Raw genomic sequence first — 23,004 nt, forward strand, 5'->3', positions numbered from 1 at the left:
GCATTTTGGGCAAACTATTCCCAATGCTTAAGTGTTACTTAAGATCTAGACACAGACTACAGTCACTCCTCCCTTAGCGACATGCACATTTACTGACCGCTCGGGCTTACGATCAGCTCTCCAACTAGTGTGCAAACCTACATATATTAGAGCTGATTTCCTCTATTCTGTTTATTACAATATACAGTACACTACTGTATAAATATTTAAAAATATACTAAAAATGTTATAAATGGTGCAAATGTGAAATAAAAAAAATATCTAAAGATGGTTGACACAAACCCACTACCAGTACAGTATGCTCCTCGCTTAATGACCCATACGCTTACCAACCTACTCTTAGGAACAGAATTTGGTCATTAAGTGAGGAGAGGCTGTATTAAGTAAGATTTTTTATGCAGTTAACAACAATGTTATATTCAATATGAAAGACAGTTTATTAACATACAGTCTATTACAAAAGTTTTCTTCTTTCAACAAACCGGCCGTATCCCACCAAGGCAGGGTGGCCTAAAAAGAAAAACGAAAGTTTCTCCTTTCAAATTTAGTAGTACAGTGGACCCCCGCATAGCGAACTTAATCCGTGCAAGAGGGCTGGCCGTTATGCGAAATGTTCGCTATGCGAATTAATTTTCCCCATAAGAAATAATGGAAATAAAATTAATCCGTGCAAGACACCCAAAAGTATGAAAAAAAATTTTTTTTACCACAAAAAAATGTTAATTTTAGTACACACAAACTGAAAAAGGCATGCACAATTACATGACACTTACTTTTATTGAAGATCTGGTGATGATTGATGGGATGGGAGGAGGGGAGAGAGAGTGTTAGTGTTTAGAAGGGGAATCCCCTTCCATTAGGACTTGAGGTAGCAAGTCCTTTTCTGGGGTTACTTCCCTTCTTCTTTTAATGCCACTAGGACCAGCTTCAGAGTCACTGGACTTCTTTCGCACAACATATCTGTCCATAGTGGCCTGTACCTCTCGTTCCTTTATGATTTGTCTAAAGTGGTTCACAACAGTGTCATTGTAACAGTCACCAGCACGGCTTGCAATAGCTGTGTGAGGGTGATTTTCATCAAAAAAGGTTTGCACTTCAAGCCATTTTGCACACATTTCCTTAATCTTTGAAGTAGGCAATTCCTTCAATTTCTCTCTCCCCTCCTTTGAACCAGTTTCCCCAGGTCTGGCCTCTTGCTCTTGAAGTTGATCTATCAGCTCATCAGTGGTTAGTTCTTCATTGTCCTCCTCCACCAACTCTTCCACATCCTCCCCACTAACCTCCAACCCCAAGGACTTCCCCAATTCCACAATTGATTCCTCAACTGGTATACTACTCCTCTCAGGGTTAGCCTCAAACCCTTCAAAATCCCTTTTGTCTACACATTCTGGCCACAGTTTCTTCCAAGCAGAGTTCAAGGTTCTCTTAGTCACTCCCTCCCAAGCCTTACCTATAAGGTTTACACAATTGAGGATATTAAAGTGATCCTTCCAAAACTCTTTTAGAGTCAATCGAGTGTCTGTGGTCACTTCAAAGCACTTTTGAAACAGAGCTTTTGTGTACAGTTTCTTGAAGTTGGAAATGACCTGCTGGTCCATGGGCTGCAGGAGAGGAGTGGTATTAGGAGGCAAAAACTTCACCTTAATGAAGCTCATGTCCCCATAAAGTCGCTCTGCCACGTCTGTAGGATGACCAGGGGCATTGTCTAACACCAGGAGGCACTTAAGGTCTAATTTCTTTTCAGTTAGGTAATCTTTCACATTGGGAGCAAATGCATGGTGTAACCAGTTATAGAAAAATTCCCTAGTGACCCATGCCTTACTGTTTGCCCTCCACAGCACACACAAATTATCCTTGAGGACATTCTTTTGCCTGAACGCTCTGGGAGTTTCAGAGTGATACACTAATAAAGGCTTAACTTTGCAATCACCACTAGCATTGGCACACATCAACAAAGTAAGCCTGTCTTTCATAGGCTTATGTCCTGGGAGTGCCTTTTCCTCCTGAGTAATGTAGGTCCTGCTTGGCATTTTCTTCCAGAACAGGCCTGTTTCATCACAATTAAACACTTGTTCAGGTTCCAGTCCTTCAGTTTCTATGTACTCCTTGAATTCATGCACATATTTTTCAGCCGCTTTGTGGTCCGAACTGGCAGCCTCACCATGCCGTATCACACTATGTATGCCACTACGCTTCTTAAATCTCTCAAACCAACCTTTGCTGGCCTTAAATTCACTCACATCATCACTAGTTGCAGGCATTTTTTTAATTAAATCGTCATGCAACTTCCTAGCCTTTTCACATATGATCGCTTGAGAGACGCTATCTCCTGCTAGCTGTTTTTCATTTATCCACACCAATAAGAGTCTCTCAACATCTTCCATCACTTGCGATCTTTGTTTCGAAAACACAGTTAAACCTTTGGCAACAACAGCTTCCTTGATTGCCGTTTTCTTGCCCACAATAGAAGAGATGGTTGATTTTGGTTTCTTGTACAACCTGACCAGGTCGGTGATACGTACTCCACTTTCATACTTATCAATGATCTCTTTCTTCATTTCAATGGGTATTCTTACCCTTTGAGGTGTAGGGTTGGCACTAGAAGCTTTCTTGGGGCCCATGGTCACTTATTTTCCAGAAACAGCACCGAAAACACTGTAATAATACGAAATATTCCGAGTGTATGCTTGAATGTTACCGCGGAGGCTGGCTGGTAAACAATGGCACGGGCGGCACATGTGAGGCTGGCTGAGGGCGCACATTGGACGCGTCTCGGACGAAGGCCGCTGAGCGGGTTTTTGTCCACTATGCGGGGCAAAATTTTAGCGAACAAAGCGTCCGCTATGCGGATTGTTCGCTATGCGGGGGTCCACTGTAATTTAGACGAGAGAAGGGGTTACTAGCCCCTTGCCCCTGGCATTTTAGTTGCCTCTTACAACATGCATGGGTTACAGAGGAAGAATTCTGTTCTACTTCCCCATGGAGATAAGAGGAAATAAACAAGAACAAGAACTAGAAAGAAAATAACAGAAAACCCAGATGGGGTGTGTATATATATACAGTGGACCCCCGCTTAACGATCACCTCCCAATGCTACTAATTATGTAAGTGTATTTATGTAAGTGCATTTGTATGTGTATGTTTGGGGGTCTGAAATGGACTAACCTACTTCACAATATTCCTTATGGGAACAAATTCGGTCAGTACTGGCACCTGAACATACTTCTGGAATGAAAAAATATCGTTAACCGGGGGTCCACTGTATATGCTTGTTCATGTATGTGTAGTGTAACATAAGTGTAACTAGAAGTAGCAAGACATACCTGAAACCTTGCATGTTAATGAGACAGAAAAAAGACACCAGCAATCCTACCATCATGTAAAACAATTACAGGTTTCCATTTTACACTCAATTGGCAGGACAGTAGTACTACCTCCCTGGGCAGTTGCTGTCTACCAACCTACTACCTTGGAATATACAAAATATTCACTCTTATTGAGCCTACTATAGCTACAACAGAATGCATGGACACAAAACACTCTTCGACATCCATCATGTCCATCTCACCCTATGCAAAAATATAATGCACACAAAGGGCCGAGGATCTGGAATTCATTTCCTGAACCAGCAAAAGGTCCCCTGCCTGCAAATCAATTTAGGGCTCTACTTGAAAATCATCTCATCTCCCAAAATTAACTATACCAACACTATGCTAAATCATATAGCCATTTTCAAGCAAATCAAAAATTCCTGAAAAAGTTTACAACCAATTTATCGACTAAACATTAATATACAGTGGACCCCTGCATAACGATTACCTCCGAATGCGACCAATTATGTAAGTGTATTTATGTAAGTGCATTTGTACGTGTATGTTTGGGGGTCTGAAATGGACTAATCTATTTCACAATATTTCTTATGGGAACAAATTCGGTCAGTACTGGCACCTGAACATACTTCTGGAGTGAAAAAATATCGTTAACCGGGGGTCCACTGTATATGTACTTATAATTGTACTATTGTATTACTGTTATTTGTGCTAAATTGTAATGCTGTTTATTTTTTCGATATACTACACCACAACTATACAGTATTTTATTACTATCACTGTTGTAATAAGGAAAATAATGTATAATTAAAATTTACCACTCTTTACCTGTCTAGTCTTAAGTAGTCTGTACACATTAGGATTAGTCTGCCTGAAATGCCCCGGCATGTTAGTGGCTTTCTTTGTACCTAACAACATGTATAAAATGTAAACACACATTGTAAGCTTTGCAAAGATATAAATTTTGTTTTGTTTGTTAGCCACAAACCATGACATATTACCTTACTGCACTTACCTTAATTCGCACCATCATATTAAGATGTCCCTGGCTGTACTGTTCAATAACATCTCTCACATCATAAGGCTTTCTGGCTTGCTGGAATTTCCGTCTTGCAACAAAATATTTAATTTTTCTGATGGCCCTGATAGCGTTTCGGTGTGCCTCTGTCAACCTGCGGAGGAGAGTCCTACAGTGTGTGAGATATTAACATGAAAGAGTAATACTGGTGTGAGATTTGGCTGTGGATAAAGAATATTCCTAAAGTAAAATTGCAACTAATATATATTTGCATACAGACAAATAATTAACAATGATACACAATGTAGGATATTCAGAGGGAAGGGGAAGAGAATTCTTAGATAATTAGACAGAATTTTGATTTCCCATTTATTATATTTATGTGAAGTACAACCTGTGTGGGTCATTTAACACAAGTAGTAGTGGAGGCTTGATCCTCCATCAGATCATAAGATGTATACTCTACTCTTGCAGCCAGCTAGGCTGAGGGAAGAGTCTTTATTTCTCAAGAAGATATGATAGTTACAGTACTAGGTTAACAGTATAATACTATATCTTTCAAGGAAAACCACTGGCTATGCATAGCATTTCAAGTAGCATAAATATACAACCAACAGTAGTAATAAAATTAAAATGTACATGTATTAGACAATGTACATAAATGTAGGACATAAAGTAGAACCTCAATATTCGTGCATCCCTATATTTGTACAATTCAATTCTCGCCCAACTTTCCTTCAAGAAAAATTCAACTCGGTATTCAGATGTTGCCCTGATATTCGACTTAAACAAAATGGTCCATCTGCATGAAGTCCGACAAAAACAAAGCATCGTGCACTCAGTCTCTTGTCAGCTTTCATTCGTTTAGCATCGTTCATACACGCTCCGTGAAACTTTCTGGAGTTTCATTATTGTTTTTTAAATATTTTCACTGAAGATAAGTAATCATGGCCTCCAAAAAAAGAGTAGTGACTGAAACAAGCCTAAATGGAAAGCAGTGAGAACAACAATTGAAATGAAAAAAGAACTCACTGTAAAGTGGGAAAGTGTAACATGTGTGTCGAACCTGGCCACTCAATAAGGTATGGCAGAATCCACTATATTGACCATACTGAAAAACAGAGGCAATAAAAGGGGCTGATGTGGCAAAAGAAGTGAAAATTCTTGCTGTGAAAAAGGACAATGAACTCTGCCTGAAAGAAATTGTGGCCAGACTGTGTGTCAGTCAGAGATTTTGAAGGCTTTGGGGCAGAGCCTGTAGTGAAGGATATTGTTTCTCTGGGCCAGTCCATGGTTTGGAAATGGACAATGAGGATGTGGAGGAGTTGGTGGAGGATCACAAGAATAAGCTCACCACAGAAGAACTTCAAGAGCTGCACAAGGAGCAGCAAGTAGTAGTAGTAGTTGAGGAAATTTTTTCCTCTTTAGAAGAGGGAAGCAGTAAGGGCAACATTTCCACTGAAGAAATTTAAGAACTGTTACTACTGGGCTCAAACACAGAGCCTGGTGAAAAAATGGCATCCTAACATTACTGTTGTGAATAGGAGCATCAACCTGTTCAATGACAATGTTGCTGACTACTTTAATTTTTTTTTTGAAAAGTCATCAAAAGCAAACAGTTTCTTTAACAAAGAGAAAAAATCAAATGCTAGTGAATCCCCATAATCCTCAAGTGCTACTGCAGAGACAGAAAGGAGAAAAAAACACTAGATGGTTAGTTACCTGATGTTTTTATGGAAGGTGACACTGTATAATCCTACGGGTTTAGCGCTTCCCCCTTGATTATAATAATAATAATAATATGGAAGGTGACACCTTTCCTAACAATAACATCTCTCCATTAAATCATTATTAGAAACCTAAAAATGTATGTTTGTATCATAAATTGTACTACCTCGTATTGATAACAGTAAAATATTGAATATTTGAAATATGCCTCAGCATGATAGTGGCTTTCTTTATACCAATCAAATTATGAAATGTAAACACACATTGTAACCTTTGCAAAAAAATAAACTTTTGTTTTGTCTTAGGCTATCAGCACTCTTTAGTATAGGTAAAATGCATTTAGATTTTCATTATTTCATGCATTTATTGTTTTTATAGTTTTCAAATATGATTTTATGCATGCAAATATTTTTATACAGGTTTAAATAAGCAATATTTTCACTTAAAATGCTTCATAATTGGTCATATTTTGGGGTCTGGAACAGATTAATCTAATTTACATTTTTTCTTACGGGGAAAAATTGATTCAATATTCGTACAACTCAATATCTGAATGGAATGGATTAAGTTCGAATATCAAGGTACCACTGCACTTTTTTTTTTTAGCTTAAGATGCTGTGTGGTACTTGTTGCTGATACAGAAAAGTGAGGAGGATCCAGGAAGCTACCTTGGGGAACACCTAATTTAATTAGATGGGGTGTTGAGGAAGTGCCATTTATGACTGCACAATGTCCATCAAGTAGGACTTGAAGTAGTTGTATGTGTTTCCTTTGATTCTGTGGTGATTAAGTCTGCAAAGAATACTGTGATCAACTGCATCAGAATTGTGATATTTGTATCACCAGCCATCTCCCACTGAGGCAGTGTGGCCCAAAAAAGAAGAAAAAATTTTTCTTCCTTTTACATTTTGTAATTTATACAGGAGAAGGGGTCTCTAGCCTCTTGCACCAGCAATAGGATATTTTTTTCTTTAACCCTTTGACTGTCACAAGCTCCTTTCTGAAACTCATTCTATGTCGAAAAATGTTTAAAAAAAAAAAAAAAAAAAAAATTTTCTTATGAAATGATAGAGAATCTTTTCCCAATGGTAATGACACCAAAAGTACAAAATTTGGTCGAACACTCATGGAATTACGCTCCCGTGAAGTTAGCAGTCTCGGCGACATAAACGCATCGGCGATTTTGCCGACTTTGAGCCCTATTTTTGGCCAATTCCGTTGTTCCAGTTGACCAAACTCATAGCTATTTCTGTAGAACTCCATTTTTCTATCAATTAAGTACAAGAAACCTCCCATTTACCAATCTGAACTACCCAATAAAGTGGTCAGAAATTGGCAATTTGGCCAATTTCACGCTAACTAAAAAAAAAAGATTCCAATTTCAAAATAGGGTCCAGAATAAACAATGTAGACATTCTTGGCACTAAAATAACATATCCTCTGTTCATTAGTCACATCTCAAAGCCCCTCTTATATTACTATTGCTTTCTATTTTGATTTTTTATTCATACAAAAAATAGAAAATTTACTGTTATGCAGACTACTGCATTATTGTAAAAATGGTATAAATAATATCAATGCACTAGTGAAAGAATATCAGACTCCCCAGTTGACACGTATTGGACGTGTGGTGTGATTTGCTTACTCTTGAACATTGGTAAAAATCGAACATTTCTGCTACTTTGAGCTCAATTTCAAGTTCGTTTTCATCGTGAAACTAATGAAAATCATCTCTATTTCTGTAATAAGTTTTCCATTTTATCACGTGAGACCATGAAAACGAGAATACAATGATAAATACTATATGAAAATACACCTCAAAGTCGGCGTTTTAATCCCAAAAAATGGTCAGTTTTTTTTTTCTCATTATGCACTGCGTGTTGCAGGATTTTTTTATATGGTGCACACAGACCCATTCTCTCACATGTGGGCCTACCAGCTTTCTCCTGCTTGATTTGAAGCCGCTAGAATTATTGAGTATATATACGTCTGAAACACTGGCTCGTAAGACGTATATATACGACCAAAACAGTCAAAGGGTTAAAATGGTGCATAAATTGTGTTGAGCATTTTTAGGATCACATCTTTAATGCTATTTTTGGGGGGTTGAATCCAAACCGGCAAGGAGTAACCACATTGGTTAAGTGTGAGTACAGTTGCTTAGGAATTGCTTTTTTAAACTTTTTATAGTATTGGTAGATAAGGCGGTCTGTAATTATTAATGATAGTTCTATCATCTTCATGGAGGAGTGTTATCCTGGCTCTGTTGAGACAGTCTGGAAAGGTTCAAAAGTAATGAAATGGGTGCAGCTTTCATGTAGATAATGGTTTAGTGATTTTAAAAATAAAGCTATTTTAGAGGTTGTGGTAGAAGCCAAGTAGGAGTAGTTTGGATAATTATCATTCAGATAGCTACTGATGTTGGTATGGGCTTCTGGGAGGTTTGCTTTGCAAGATTAAATCCTATTGTAGAATTTTTTTTTCTTTAACACGCTGGCCATCTCCCACTGAGGCAGAAAATAAATTAAGTTTATTCACAGTATCAGTAGTTGAGAAGGTTGGAAATGCAGTTGAATGACAAATGCTGAGTGCTCTCTTGGAGACAACTTTGGGAAACAATTAGACAGAGTAACATTTCTGGAGGGTCATGGTTGGTACAATCTAAGGAGACAAAGGAGAAGAGCATCTAAGTGGATGAATATTAAATTATTTTTTTAAGATTGAAGGCAAATTCGTTTCTAGAAAATGATAGTTGCATTTTAAAAGTAGGAGGTAACTACCATTATCTCTTAATGATAATTTCAGGCCTAACTTTAGTTAAGCATGGCTTAAACTAGTAGGCCTCTTATGAGTTACCACTTCAAAAATCCTGGGATACTCAAGCTAAGCTATGATGTCAAAATTAAACTTACGAGGTAAAACCCTGAGGTTCATCAATGTCAAGATCTATTTCATCGGAGGCTACCTCCGTCACTGAAGATGCCTGACTATGGAGGGTAGAGCTCCTGGGCTCTCGCCGGGTCCGATTTGGGGTCCCTGCTGTTGAGAAGGAAAGAAAAGTCATATAATTTTTGTTTATTTAGCTGTACTAAACCAAAAGGTAATAAGTAAATATTAATTTATATTTCTAAAGAGTCAACAAAACTTTCTCATATTTTAGTGGCTCTTTGCATTAACATTATTAACTTAATTTAGGCAGCTGAGGTTAACTTGTATACTTAAATCATAATTTCATTAAATCACTTTAAAAATAGGAACAGAGAATTGTGAAAGTAATGTAGGCTCTTTACGTATTGGTTGAAACTAATAAGTAATATTTGGTATACAGTAAATTCAGAATCATTATTAATTAAAATATATTTACTCTGATCAGGATATTTCAGTATTCATTTATGAAGCCATCATTGCAAAGTTTTTATTAAATAATCATTAAGCTGACACACACACAAAATGAAGATTAAAAAGTCCCATGAAATAAAAAATACAGTAAACCCTTGATTTAATGGAGTAAAGGTGGGGGAGCAGGTAGCTGGTAATGGTATTCGTGGTGGATAGAAATGACACTGTTTTGCCCTGATCCCAACAATAACAGACAATTCTGTAACTAATAGACTTTGTCTAAATCAACTGACTCAGCCAATTTTGTCTCATATTTCTTGACCCGTGTGGGTTTAGTGCTTGGTTTTGATTATGATAATAATGTCTCATATTTCTGAAGTCTGAAAATCAAGGTCCACTGAATCGAGGGTTTACTCTACATAAGGAATTACAGTGGAATCTCTACTACAGCATCCACCCCTTAACTGAAACCCCTCCCCCCCAAGACCCTCCCCACTGCTCTGTGGTGGAGGACCAGTTGCATCACACATAGGCAGGTGTGTTTGCAACTGTCACTAGCAGTCATACACACAGTGCATGGGCTTTATTCCCACATCTTTGTTACACCAACTGGCCATGACAGACTCCAAAGTATTTCTTCAGTTTGATTATAGCTCCAAGCAAATCATAAATGTGCCCTTTCAAGTTATCCCAATAATTAACATCATCTTTTACTCATAGTCCAAGATCACACTATTTATGAAAAATAAGTGCCAATAATGTTTAAAAAAGAGTGTGCACATTGATTGTGATAACAATTAAGATGAGATAAGATTTCTTTGGATTTTTAACCTGGAGGGTTAGCCGCCCAGGATAACCCAAGAAAATCACTGTGTCATCAGGGACTCTTGTCTTATTTCCATTAGGGGTCCTTCAATCTTGTTCCCCAGGATGCAGTCCACACCAGTCGACTAACACCCAGGTACCTACGTGCTATCACGGGACACTCGCCTTCCTCACCTTTCCCCTCCCTCCACTCTATGCCACTGAAATTAAATTTTTTCACTCCTTCAGGGGGATGTCTTGATGCCACTGAATGGCTGTTCATCCTAGAAATTGGGCCCACCTTACTCTTCCTCAGAACAAGCCTGACTGCCTTCTATTTTCCTCACAGGTTTAGTGTCTCCCTATGAAAGTCAAAATAAACTTTTAATCACCAAGAAACATGCTATTTTTACTGATGAAGGGCTGCCATTTTGGTTCCCGGTACTGTCTTTTGCTACAATAGTCTTAGGGGATTGGGAGAAAATTCTGGCTAGTTGCAAAAAATCAACTACAGCTATGTATACATGGCCATGAAGTGTAGATAGTAGAGGTTCCTCTGTAGAAGAAACTACTACATGTTTGTAGATATTAGATTATTATGTATAGTAACATATGAAAAATACTGACATCATTTTTGTATAGGGACTAACACTAGGGAAAAGAGGAATTTATGTCTCTCTATATTTATACAGACTCACAGACATTACAACATATGTTTTATAAAGATTTACAAAAATGTTAGGTACAAAAATTGTCTCACCTCTGAAATGCTATAAAAGATGCAATTTTGAAAATTAACAAATCAAGCTTCACTGGGACCACTGCATATCATTTATAGAAATAATATAGCTTGTTTTATGTTGCAGTATTATCAGCATCAGTTCAATTAGCAATTATGATTTTTTTTATATAAGCAATGTTTATATTCTTTTAATTAAAACATTTAATGCCTCAATTAATCCTTAAACTGTAGCAGGTTGTGTATTGTTAGCTACCTCCTGTGTGGGGAAATTTTGAAGAAAAAAAAAAAAAAAAAAAAAAGTTTTAAAGAACATAATTTCTAAATAAAACTGAGAAGAAAAATTAAATCAAGGGAAAACTAACAGTTGTATGTGATGTTAAAGGTGGTGAAAAATGATCAGTCTGCAGCAACAGCAGCATAACTATGCATATCTGTACTGAGCCTCTTCAATTTACAGATGCCAAATTGAATATTTTTAACCTTTTTTTTTATTTCCAATATTTGACACTATTTAAATATACGTATTTCTTATGATATTAGATGTTTGAAGGTGAATTAGCACTCAAGCATGGGGATGATATGTTATTTTTTGAAAGTTGGACAATGAGCAAGGTAACATTTATGAAGGAACTTAAGTCCTGGAGGTACAGTGCCTGCACTCTGAAAGAGGAGTGGGATGTTGCTGGGTGGAGGGGCATCCAAGCTGCAACACTGGCACACACCTGGTAAAACTGACGAGTAAGTAATGGTGAAAGTGTCTTTTTTTTTTTTTTTTTCAGGTCATGATACCTTGATGATAAATGGCCAGTGTTGAAAAAATAATGGCATTAAGATTAGTATTGGAAAAGGAAGGTACTGTATATCTCTGCAACAGTAGTGTCTCTACTGTCAATAAGTGTTCATTCAAGTTGCAATAATATTTTAAGCCTGCCCGTAATGCTATGCATTCAAGTGGCTTTGGCATGCTGCATTTTACTGTATTCTTTTGTACTTCACTGTATCATGTTCAAATTAATAAATAAATAAATAAATATTAAGTATCAACAAAAAATTTTTTGGAAATAATAAAGATGATTAGAAGAGAAAGTTTATACTGTATTTAAAATACAAATATTCTTTACAATGGTCTCAAGAGCACAAAGGTATTATGGGCACAAAAAATCATAATACAGTATTGTATGCAGAATAACTACTGAGAAAAAAAATAGTGAAATTCCAAGCACTTTCATGATTTCTCATATTATCAAGGAACTATATAGTTCCTTGATAATGTGAGAAATCACAAAAGGACTTGGAATTTCACAATTTTTTCACAGTGGTTATTCTGCAAATTGTGTTATCACCTGTTTACTGTGATCTTATTGAACAGTACAGTATGTATGTATGTAGATTTAACCTAGGATAACCCAATAACGTCAAACAATATAACTTCCTGTCCTCTCTGTTACAAATTGTAATAAACTGTAATAAATTTAGGGCAAATAAGGCATCTTCCTGCTAGTTGCATACACTGTTTGCCGGTACAGATGTCTCCTACCAACAAAATCCTCTGACGTATGTGCACTACCAAAGCAAGTGTTACCCATGATGCACTGTGTAGACCCACATAGGCCAACATTTTTTTTCATAGTTACAAGGGGGAGGTAGGTGACCTAAACAGCTAAGCTGAGGCCTAAAATGGCTCAATATATATTTACGTGTAAATATTCATCACCCATGGGTTGGTGCCCTGCATAAATTCTTGTTGCACACAATTAAAGGGTTAACTGCTAAGCATTAATCATTGTCAATCATAAAAATCAAATGATATTATGTAGGTATATAAGAAGCATTATATTATACTGTGCAACATCACCAGTGATCAATATGCTGAAATACTATCAACTAATTCCTTTACAGCTGCTGCCACCGACTACTGGCTACATACAACACAAACTGCCAAGGTAGGACAGAGCAGAAGATAAGTAACACTGTATGTAATTATTCAATTACACCACTGAATAAAAATAATAAAAGCTGTTTTTAGATGTTATGTATGTATTAACTCCACATTAAGCTAAATTAACTGCTATATTAAAAGAAAATACAACACTATTAAATACATATCAAATATTATTCTTATTTAATACAACTGCATTAAAATAAGTACTTTATAATCCTGTTCTATCCTGCTTTATTTGGGCACAATACCATCTAGTACACAACTTACCAGTACACTCGTAGCTGCGAGACCTAGACAATCCCCTGACCCGCCCAGGATTGCCCAGATGGGTGGTGGGCGGTGCCACTGGTATTTCCGTGATGGGCGACACACACCCGAGCATGCCCCTCAGGCGAGCCATGGACGACCATCGCCGCGCCACCTCCTCTACACACATGCAACAGATGACATCACCACACCACATCAATACACGCTGGCGCTAAACTACGCCACACCAGCACGCCCATTCCTACACCCGCCCTGCACCTCTATATACACAGGAAAAAAATGTCAAAAAGGTGCTGCTGCCCTCTCTTTTTATAGCAGGTGAGGACGAGTGGGGCGGGAGTGAGGCATCAGGCGGCTGGTGGAAGCCTTGCAACAGGGACATAACACTTGATTACAGAATCGAGCTGCGACAACACACAAGGCTCTCACGACTTTCGGTGTGGGTAAATACAAGGCTTGAGACATGGAAGGCACCAGCTACACTGTCTTAGCTCAACCACAGCTAAACAAGCACTACATGGGCCTACATCAACACATATTGCATAGTAGCCAAAATTGAAATGCAGACACTCTTGTCACAAGTAGTCTGTGTAAATCTTGTTAGTACAAACTTGGATTTCAAAGAGTAAAGTGTGATGATGGAAAAATCAAACTAAATAAAAGTAACACTAAGTCTAAGTGCTGTAAAACTGCATATTAGGTAGATGGTTTGAGTAAATTTTTTTAAATCTCTTGGATTAAATCCTTACATAAACACAGCTCATGGTTGATAATGATTTGAGAACATTCAGTAAATTAACAAGGAGCAAAGACATGTACAATGAGGCATGACTAGTAAGGTATGCACAAAGACAATCATAATGTATCAACATCAAGGTTTCCTATCACAATAGGAGGCTTTACTGTCCTACCCTATATCAACATCTTATCTCTTGCCTGTATCTCTTCCATCTCCCTGCCCCTCTATATCTTCCTTAAAAGCTATTTCCTTTTGATATTTCACAAACCTGCCCTAGGTTCCTCAACATAGAAGACCATGTCGCCTTCGCTGTCTCGTCTGCTGGAGCTTTCAGGAGCTGATGAAACATCCATCTTGCTTTTGGATTTCCTTCTCCGTAAAACACTTGCTCTCTTGGCCATCTAGAGGAGAAATTCAAAATTAGGCAATCCTTTACAGTGAAACTGAAAAGTATTTACTATTAATGTTCGATTTTTTATCAGCAATGTGTCAGTACATACAAAAAATATTTGTATTACGAGAATATATGAGACAGCAATATATGAAGACAGGCAATATTACTGAATTATAGCATAAATTACTTTTCTAATAAGAATGTTACTGAAATACACTACAATACATTCACTGAATTACTAGAGTAGTTTTTCTCAGTAGGTTTATCTACTAATCAAATTAAAGCAATGAGCAATGAAGAAGGCATCTTCCAAACATGCATAAATCAACAAGCATATGCCTGAGAGAAATTTTGAAAATGCAAAATTTAAGGCCTTTGCAAGTTATATCAATCAAATTTAATTATAACAGATGCTCATACACTTGTGCAGTTCATAAGTATATTTAATATCAATGTAATATAATAAACAAATGTGGTCTCCTAATGTTCTTAGTTGTGAAAATATTAACCCTTAAACTGTCCAAACAGATCTATGTTCACATGCGTAGTGCTCCAAAAGTAGATCTATGTTTTTTTACATATTTTCAAATATAACAAAAAAAAAAACGTAGATCAAAGTTATTTTTACACGTTTTCAAATGTAAAAAAAACAAAAAGAAGAGCTACGTTTTTTTACATACTTTCAAATGTTGAAAAAACGTAGATCTACGTTTGGACAGTTTAAGGGTTAAATTAACTATGTGGTGATGGTGTAACAGTATCAATAATTAACAATGTACTGATGGTTTAACAGTATTAATAATTAACAATGTGCTGATGGTTTAACAGTACAGCGGACCCCTGGTTTTCAGCCGGTAAGGAAATCACACAATTCGAGTTTCGAGCACTTTTTTCGGCAAAATTTCCCCCCAGGTTTCATACATTCCCTCAGAAATTGTACCAGACGTGTGCGCTTGGGCTTCTCATACATTGGTGACTCACTCTTGGACATATTAAATGTCTTATTTTAAGTTAACATAGACATTTTCATTAATCCATCTATGATATTTTCTTCAAAATTATGTAAGAAACACGTTACATAGCATATAAACGTGTTACTCATTCACTCAGTGTCCCTCTAGTCTTAAAGCCATAGTAATACTAATTTTTTTCAACAACATAATATTACATAATAATCACTGTTGGCATATTAAATGTCTTATTTTAGTTTAATATAGACATCTTCATTAATCCATCTATTATATGTTTTAAATTATGTAAGAAACACATTACATAGCATATAAACATGCAATGTTTATATGCGGTGGAGGGTAAACATTTCATTTTCTCTGGTCCAGCATTAGAGAAAACTGTATGAATCTGGGTTGGCCCACGAACCACCCTTAATACATAAGCTTTTGTTTACAATTCTCGGCATGAATTATTCATTACTTCTCGCTTTATTTATGATGGCATCTAAAGGTAGTTGTTAGAAACGATTAAATTCAGTGAACATAGTATGTCGATGGTAATAATATGGCTGCAAGCCGTAGTGTATGTAGCCGATAGGTATACACTGGCATGCAGTCCGCCTGGGACTACAAATAAATACAGTGGACCCTTGCCCAATGATGGCATCGTATAACGTTAAATCCTACTAGCGATACATTTTAGCGCAAAAATTTTGCCTCGACCAACGCGATTCGTTCCGTTCGAGACACGTCCACGTGTGGCCTGCGCAGTGTTTACAAGCCAGCCACCGCGGTCGCATCCAAACATACAATTGGAACATTTCATATTATCACAGCGTTTTTAGTGATTGCACCTGCAAATAAGTCACCATGGGCCCTAAGAAAGCTTCTAGTGCCATCCCTGTGATAAAAAGGGTGAGAATTAGTATGGAAATTAAGAAAGATTTTGAAGGGTTTGGGGCTAACCCTGAGATGCCTATGCTAGTTGTGGAATCCACTGTGCCTACTTCAAAGATTAAGGAAATGTGTGCAAAGTGGGTTGAACTGCAAACCTTTATGGATGAAAATCACCCTAACACAGCTATTGCAAGCCGTGCTGGTGACTATTACAATGACAATGTTGTGGCCCATTTTAGACAAATCGTAAAGGAACGGGAGATACAGAGCTCTATGGACAGATATGTTGTGCGACAGATGTCCAGTGACTCTCAAGCTGGTCCTAGTGGCATTAAAAGAAGGGAAGTAACCCTGGAAAAGGACTTGACACCTCAAGTCCTAATGGAAGGGGATTCCCCTTCTAAACACTAACACCATCCACACTCTCCCCTCCTCCCATCCCATCAATCATCACCAGATCTTCAATAAAGGTAAGTGTCATGTAATTGTACATGTCTACTTCAGTTTGTGTGTATTAAAATTAATATTTCATGTGGTAAAAAATTTTTTTTTTCAATACTTTGGGGTGTCCGGAACGGATTAATTTGATTTCCATTATTTCTTATGGGGAAAATTAACTCGATTAACGATAATTTCGACTAACGATGAGCTCTCAGGAACGAATTAATATCACTGGTCGAGGGTCCACTGTACTACTCACCAACGAGAGTCTTCAATAAAGGTATGTAATGTTCATTTATCATTAAAATTAGTCATTTATATTTATTTCTCATTGTTTTTTGTATGTAAAACTACAGTTATTCTCTATAAAATGTATTTTTTGTTAATAATTTTGGGTGTCTGAAACGGATTAATTGGATTTACATTATTTCTTATGGGAGATATTACTTTGGTTTTCGGCCATTTCAGATTTCGGTCAACCTGGAACGGATTAATTACGAAAACTGGGGGTCTACTGTATCAATAATTAACAGTGTGTGTTGAAAGAAAGGTGTGTTGATGGTTTAACATCATCAATAATTAACAATATGTGCTGATGGTTTAACAGCATCAATAATTCAACATAGTAACTGAATATCACTTGTATAAATTTTCAGTTAAAAGTGATTCAATTTCTCCTTCAGTGGGAAGGAAATGGGTACCTTGAGACTGGTAAAGGGCTCCTGATCCAACAAAGAGTTCTTCTCCCCTTAGATCACATATAGAGTAAGAATCAGTATTAGTCTGCCCAAAATGCCTAGGCATGCTAGTGGTTTTCTTTTTAATTAATACTTTATAACATGTAAACCACACATTGTAAGCTTTACAAGGAAATAAACATCGTCATTGTCATCTGATTACCTCCCATTCTCTAGGCATTGGTATGTCCCTTATAAGGGGAGGTTAGTACTTTAAATGCAATTTGTTTCATTCTTAAAGACTGCATGATACAGTTATTTTTAATGTGTGTGCAAATATATTGAACAATTAATGAGAGCTTTTACTATATACACCAGGGCCCAAGACTGTTCAATTGCCTCCCAGCATACATAAGGGGGATTGCCAATAGACCCCTGGCTGTCTTTAAGAAGGCACTGGACAGGCACCTGAAGTCAGTACCTGACCAACCAGGCTGTGGTTTGTATGCCAGCTTGCATGTGGCCAGCAGTAACAGCCTGGTTGATCAGACCCTGATCCACCATGAGGCCTGGTCTCAGACCGAGCCACAGGCAAGTTGACCCCCAAAACCCTCTCCAGGTAAACTCCAGGTAAACCTCTTGTTTATGAATGTGGAAAAAAAAAAAATGTAGACTTACAGTCTTACACTTTAGCTAATATGAACTTGCAGCCTTAAACATTAGTTGTCCTAAAGTCTTTCTCCTCTCTCCTGTTTGTAAGATAGACACTGTCTGGTATTCCTGTACTGATAGCGACTCCATACAGCTCATTTTGGGTGAATTGCACAGACAAACTCAACATGGGACATATTTCTGAAAATGCTTACCTGAGGTCAGAGGAATGTTGAGTGCAGCTTCAGAGAGCACTGAGCTAACAAAGAAATGTAATAGTTTACATATGGATGAACCAGGTGCAAGATGAGATAAAGAAGTGTATATAAAATACCCAGCTCACACATCTGAATTGCCACTGAGCTTGGTGAGGGATGCGAATGTAGGAACAAGAGATAAGAATAGAGAAATGATCGCTGTCATGTAAATCATCTATTACTGCCCAACCAAAATCTAGAGGAGGACTAGATAAAGCAATCTACACACAAAAAGTAAGTGTCCAAGGGTTGAAATGTGTGATGTTAAAGTAGATTCTCACTGAGATTTGTAAGAGAATTGATGTGAGAAAATACTCTAACTGTAGTCGCAATGTGACCCTTCCCTAAACGATTGATGAGCATTAAAATCTCTTGACAGAAGAAGCAGTGTAGGTAATTCTGAAAATAAACACTGCAGATTAAATTTAGACAAAGGACATAAGGGAGAAGATACAATTTGTCCAAAGAGACAAGAGCTGCAGTATACTGAAGAGAAGAATGAATGGAGAGTTGTGACTATGGGACATCATTATGTAACAGAAGTGTACTTTAACTTTAGGAGTCATCAGGAAGTCTGGTGAATGTAAGAGTACACCTCTAGAGGTAAAAAGACCAAATGTATTAGGAGTTTAGATTCTTGAAAACCAATGCATACAGGGAAAAATCAGGAAAGCATATGAGTTCTCCTTGATTACCCCTGTATCACTGTTCCATTGTAAAATGGACATTATTGCAAGTTACTAATATAGCGGTAAATGATAAAGAGTAGAAGACAAGAGGCAGTTGCCTTTGTAAGTGGAGTTGAGTAATGGCATGTTGGTAAGATAAGTGCAATTTTTCTTTGATAAAATAAAGAACATGATGTCCTTGATTCAGCCAATTTTCAAGGTGTTACAGCCACATTGAAAAGTTAGTATTTGTGAAAAGCACTGCCACAGAACAGACAATAATGATGCAAGGAAGTCAACAATTACAGAGTTCTAGAGAAATTACCATAACTGACTGTTTTAAGCAGCTTATCCTGTAGCCAAGCTTCATGAGAATAATTTCAAGCTGAATTAGGCTGAATTAGTACCATAAGAATCAGTGTCTAGGTAGTAGGTTGGTAGACAGCAACCGCCCAGGGAGGTACTACCGTCCTGCCAAGTGAGTGTAAAACGAAAGCCTGTAATTGTTTTACATGATGGTAGGATTGCTGGTGTCCTTTTTTCTGTCTCATAAACATGCAAGATTTCAGGTACATCTTGCTACTTCTACTTACACTTAGGTCACACTACACATACATGTACAAGCATATATATACAGACAACCCTCTGGGTTTTCTGCCATTTTCTTTCTAGTTCTTGTTCTTGTTTATTTCCTCTTATCTCCATGGGGAAGTCGAACAGAATTCTTCCTTCATAAGCCATGCGTGTTGTTAGAGGCGACTAAAATGCTGGGGGCAAGGGGCTAGTAACCTCTTCTTTTGTATAAATTACTAAATTTAAAAAGAGAAACTTTCGTTTTTCTTTTTGGGCCACCCTGCCTTGGTGGGATACGGGCGGTTGAAAAAAAAAAAAAAAAAAATCAGTGTATAGGAAACTATAACCTGGATTCATCAATGTCTTCCAGGATACACAGCATGGAGTTCTAAATGTATGTAGAAGCATCATGGACCATGCCAGGAACTTTGAATTTGAAGAAATCAACTTGGAAGATATAAAGTTGTTGGAATCTAATGAACAATGCCTTTCCAATGTATAGTTGATACTCCATGCCATGATTACAGCATGATTATTATTATACTTAGTGAAAAGTGATAGACCCACTAGGGTCACACAGTGCCTGAGGAATGGGAGGTAATGATATCTGACTCGATAAATTGCATGAGAAATCAAATTCCTCAGATCAAAAGTCTCTGACCATCAACAGGGAGCCTCCTTTAATTAGGAGGATCACAGCATGAGATGAATGTCACTGTACTACAAGGTGCCGTACTTGAAAAAATTATGATCTGTACAGTCTTCACATGGCATATTTTCAGATAAATTCCTCTACAGCCAGGACAGTCTTAAAGACTACATATGGAGCTACAGTATGGAGCACCATTTAGGGTGTCCCACAAAACATTTTTCAGGTAATATTAAATTTTTCAGAGCATGTTTTTTCTGGAGGATGTAAATGTATGAGTGCTAAACTGGTGGTACAGAACTGCATACCTAAGTGACCAAGAATCTTTTCAAATATGCCATAGATACAACATGGATTAAGCCCTAACATGTATATACCAGGCTCATGTGCCTATATGTGTTTTACTGACTAGAAAGCAATTCATACACATATATTCATGCACATGCATACATTTGCGCTTTTCCACTAAAATATAACAAATTTATACATCGAAGGCCACAAACGACACTAATAATAGGACTGTATCTCACACTTAAAATACATTATCAGTATTAGTGTGTACTATACTAATATTTGTAATACAAGCTTGTGTTCTTTCATTTCACAAGTCATACATTTCCCACACTGCATTAAAATAAACTGTGCTACGCAAAATTCTGACTACATTTTCTCACTAAAACGTTTAAACTGCATAATGTTGGAAGGGGAAATGAATGTGTATTTGCTGCAAAGGGCAATAGTTTAGACTATGGATAAACAAAATGAAAGGGGGGAGGGTTGCTATGGTGTCCAGGGTTACAACAATACTTCACCTTGCTTAGTGGTGTATTCAGAGAACTCTCCTGCAAGGACATTAGCAGTAACAGTAAGATATAATAAATAAACTTTAATTCATAAGCACAAGTCTTGAAATTTTATATTACGTTCAGTAAATCTGTTATAACTATCTTTTGGACAACATTTATATAAGAGAAGAGCATACTTTTTAGTTTGTTAATATCTGGCATGATAGTTAAACTGCAAGATGCAAATTACTGATCATCTGTAGGATGCATTCTTATAAATATACTTCACTTGAAAAATAAAAGTTATATGCACATTTACAATTAAAAAAAATTAGCCCCAAAAAAAAGCGAACCAAAGAGAATGATTGTAAATACTCTGATCGAATTGAAAGTACATCATGCATACATAAAGTTATATTTCTACAGCAACAAATGCCATAAATATTATGTGCTTTCAACTAAACAAGTCTAAGGAGCATCATCTTAAAAAGTTTGATTATCATTTTATCTTTTCTACATTCTAACAGGCATCAAAGATTAAGATACTCTATTCTAAACTGATTTATTTCAAGATAAATCTGAATTGTTAAAAAAAGTATAGTGTACAATGACAGAGTTCATTTTAAGTTCCACTAAATCTAGTGGTTAATTTAGTTAATGATCTTATTTCTTTACTCTGCAGATTTCTGTCAGTGAAAGAAAAGCTTGATCTCATTGCAAACTAACTCAAATTTGGTGTCAGTAAGTACAGCAAATTTCATTATAAAATTTCTAAAAGTAATACCTAATACTAACACAGCCCTAATACTAAGAAGCTGTAATAGAACTCGGAAAAAAAAAAATTAATTCTTAGCTGAAGAAATTGAAGTACATACACACCTTGCTTAATGGCGTCGACTGAGAGTTATTGTTGGTATTTGGATCTTTCATGTGAATCTGCCATGTAGCTGTTGAATTGAAGTGTTTATCAGCAGCATAGCATCGCCACAAACACTGGATCAACATGGCAGCTGCTGGGATTTGCCGATTGAAGTGCTTCTGGCGCTGCTTCTGCTGCACTTTGAGTGCAAACCCAGAGCCCAGGATACCCTGTGGAAGAACAGGTGATAGTAAAAAGCAGTCACGAACTATGTCTGAAAAAACAAGTACAGCATATCAAGGTGCATCTGAGGGCACTTCATATACAGGTGCTCCTTGACATATGATGGGTTTGTTCCAATGTTACCACATTGTAAGTCGAAAATAATGTGATATGATAAATATATCAAATAATTACTGTAGCTAACTAAATATGAGTATTGATTAGTAAATAAATGAATACAAGTTACGGACTTGCCACCTTCATGCTGGGTAATTACCCTGAGTTTCATCTCTTAAGTAATTGCTTTTGCACCATCGTAAAGTCGAAATATCACAAGTCGAACCCTTGTAAGTCGAGGAACATTTGTACGTATACTACTGTACTGCACATTCGGCAATAGTCACAAATAGCTGCATATAGGTAGATGCAACAATCACACATTTTTTCAAGCCTATGGCAAGTCAATGGGAAGTGTGAAAATACATGTATACATGTAATGATCATAGATGAGGTGTAATTGATCTGAGCATGCTAATATTTGTCAAGGTCAAGTTGTGGGGTTTGCTTAGCAAGAAGATTTCAACTAGTTGAAAAATCCCTGGTGTTCTTGGTTCATCTGAGGATTAATCGTAAATTCATGGCTCTTTGAGAGAACAATATCAATGTTATCCATGAGTCCAGGAACATCCTTGACCTGAATGCCATAGAAAATTGTTAAGAGTGAAATGAAAGTAAAGCCCTATTCCAAAAAACACATCAGTGTTACACTTGACTGAAGAGATAGAAAATGGATTCAAGAAATGGATGTGACTTTCTAATTCAATTCCTAAATGCCTGAAACTGGTAATCAAATTACACGGGAGCATAAGAAATTTATTTTTTCTTAAGACTTTTATCTTATGTTACTAGAAATTCTTTTGCAATTTGGCTGTGACCTAACATTATTTGCAGAGTCTGTACACTAAACAGTAAAGTTCTTAACATAAAAGTGCTAAACAGGAAGACAAGGAAAATCCCAGAACCTCCATACAGTTTGGCCAATACATAAGGGTTTAATTAAAAAATTCAAAGGA

At 36.9% G+C, this 23,004-nt stretch overlaps 1 protein-coding gene across 1 annotated transcript in view; it reads right to left on the reverse strand.

Annotated features, from left to right (window-relative positions):
* Positions 1-23,004, reverse strand: part of LOC128689368 (potassium voltage-gated channel subfamily KQT member 1-like) — a 773,858-nt gene that overhangs the window by 15,695 nt on the left and 735,159 nt on the right. Inside the window, exons 9-13 of the mRNA XM_070086168.1 lie at positions 21,730-21,939; positions 14,177-14,309; positions 13,170-13,328; positions 8,988-9,114; positions 4,345-4,516 (exon numbers count right to left, since the gene is read on the reverse strand). Of these exons, the coding sequence (XP_069942269.1) occupies positions 4,345-4,516; positions 8,988-9,114; positions 13,170-13,328; positions 14,177-14,309; positions 21,730-21,939 (801 nt within the window). The remainder of the gene's footprint in view (positions 1-4,344; positions 4,517-8,987; positions 9,115-13,169; positions 13,329-14,176; positions 14,310-21,729; positions 21,940-23,004) is intronic.

The sequence above is a fragment of the Cherax quadricarinatus genome, chromosome 18 (genome assembly GCF_038502225.1).
Source record: "Cherax quadricarinatus isolate ZL_2023a chromosome 18, ASM3850222v1, whole genome shotgun sequence".
Lineage (NCBI taxonomy): Eukaryota > Metazoa > Arthropoda > Malacostraca > Decapoda > Parastacidae > Cherax > Cherax quadricarinatus.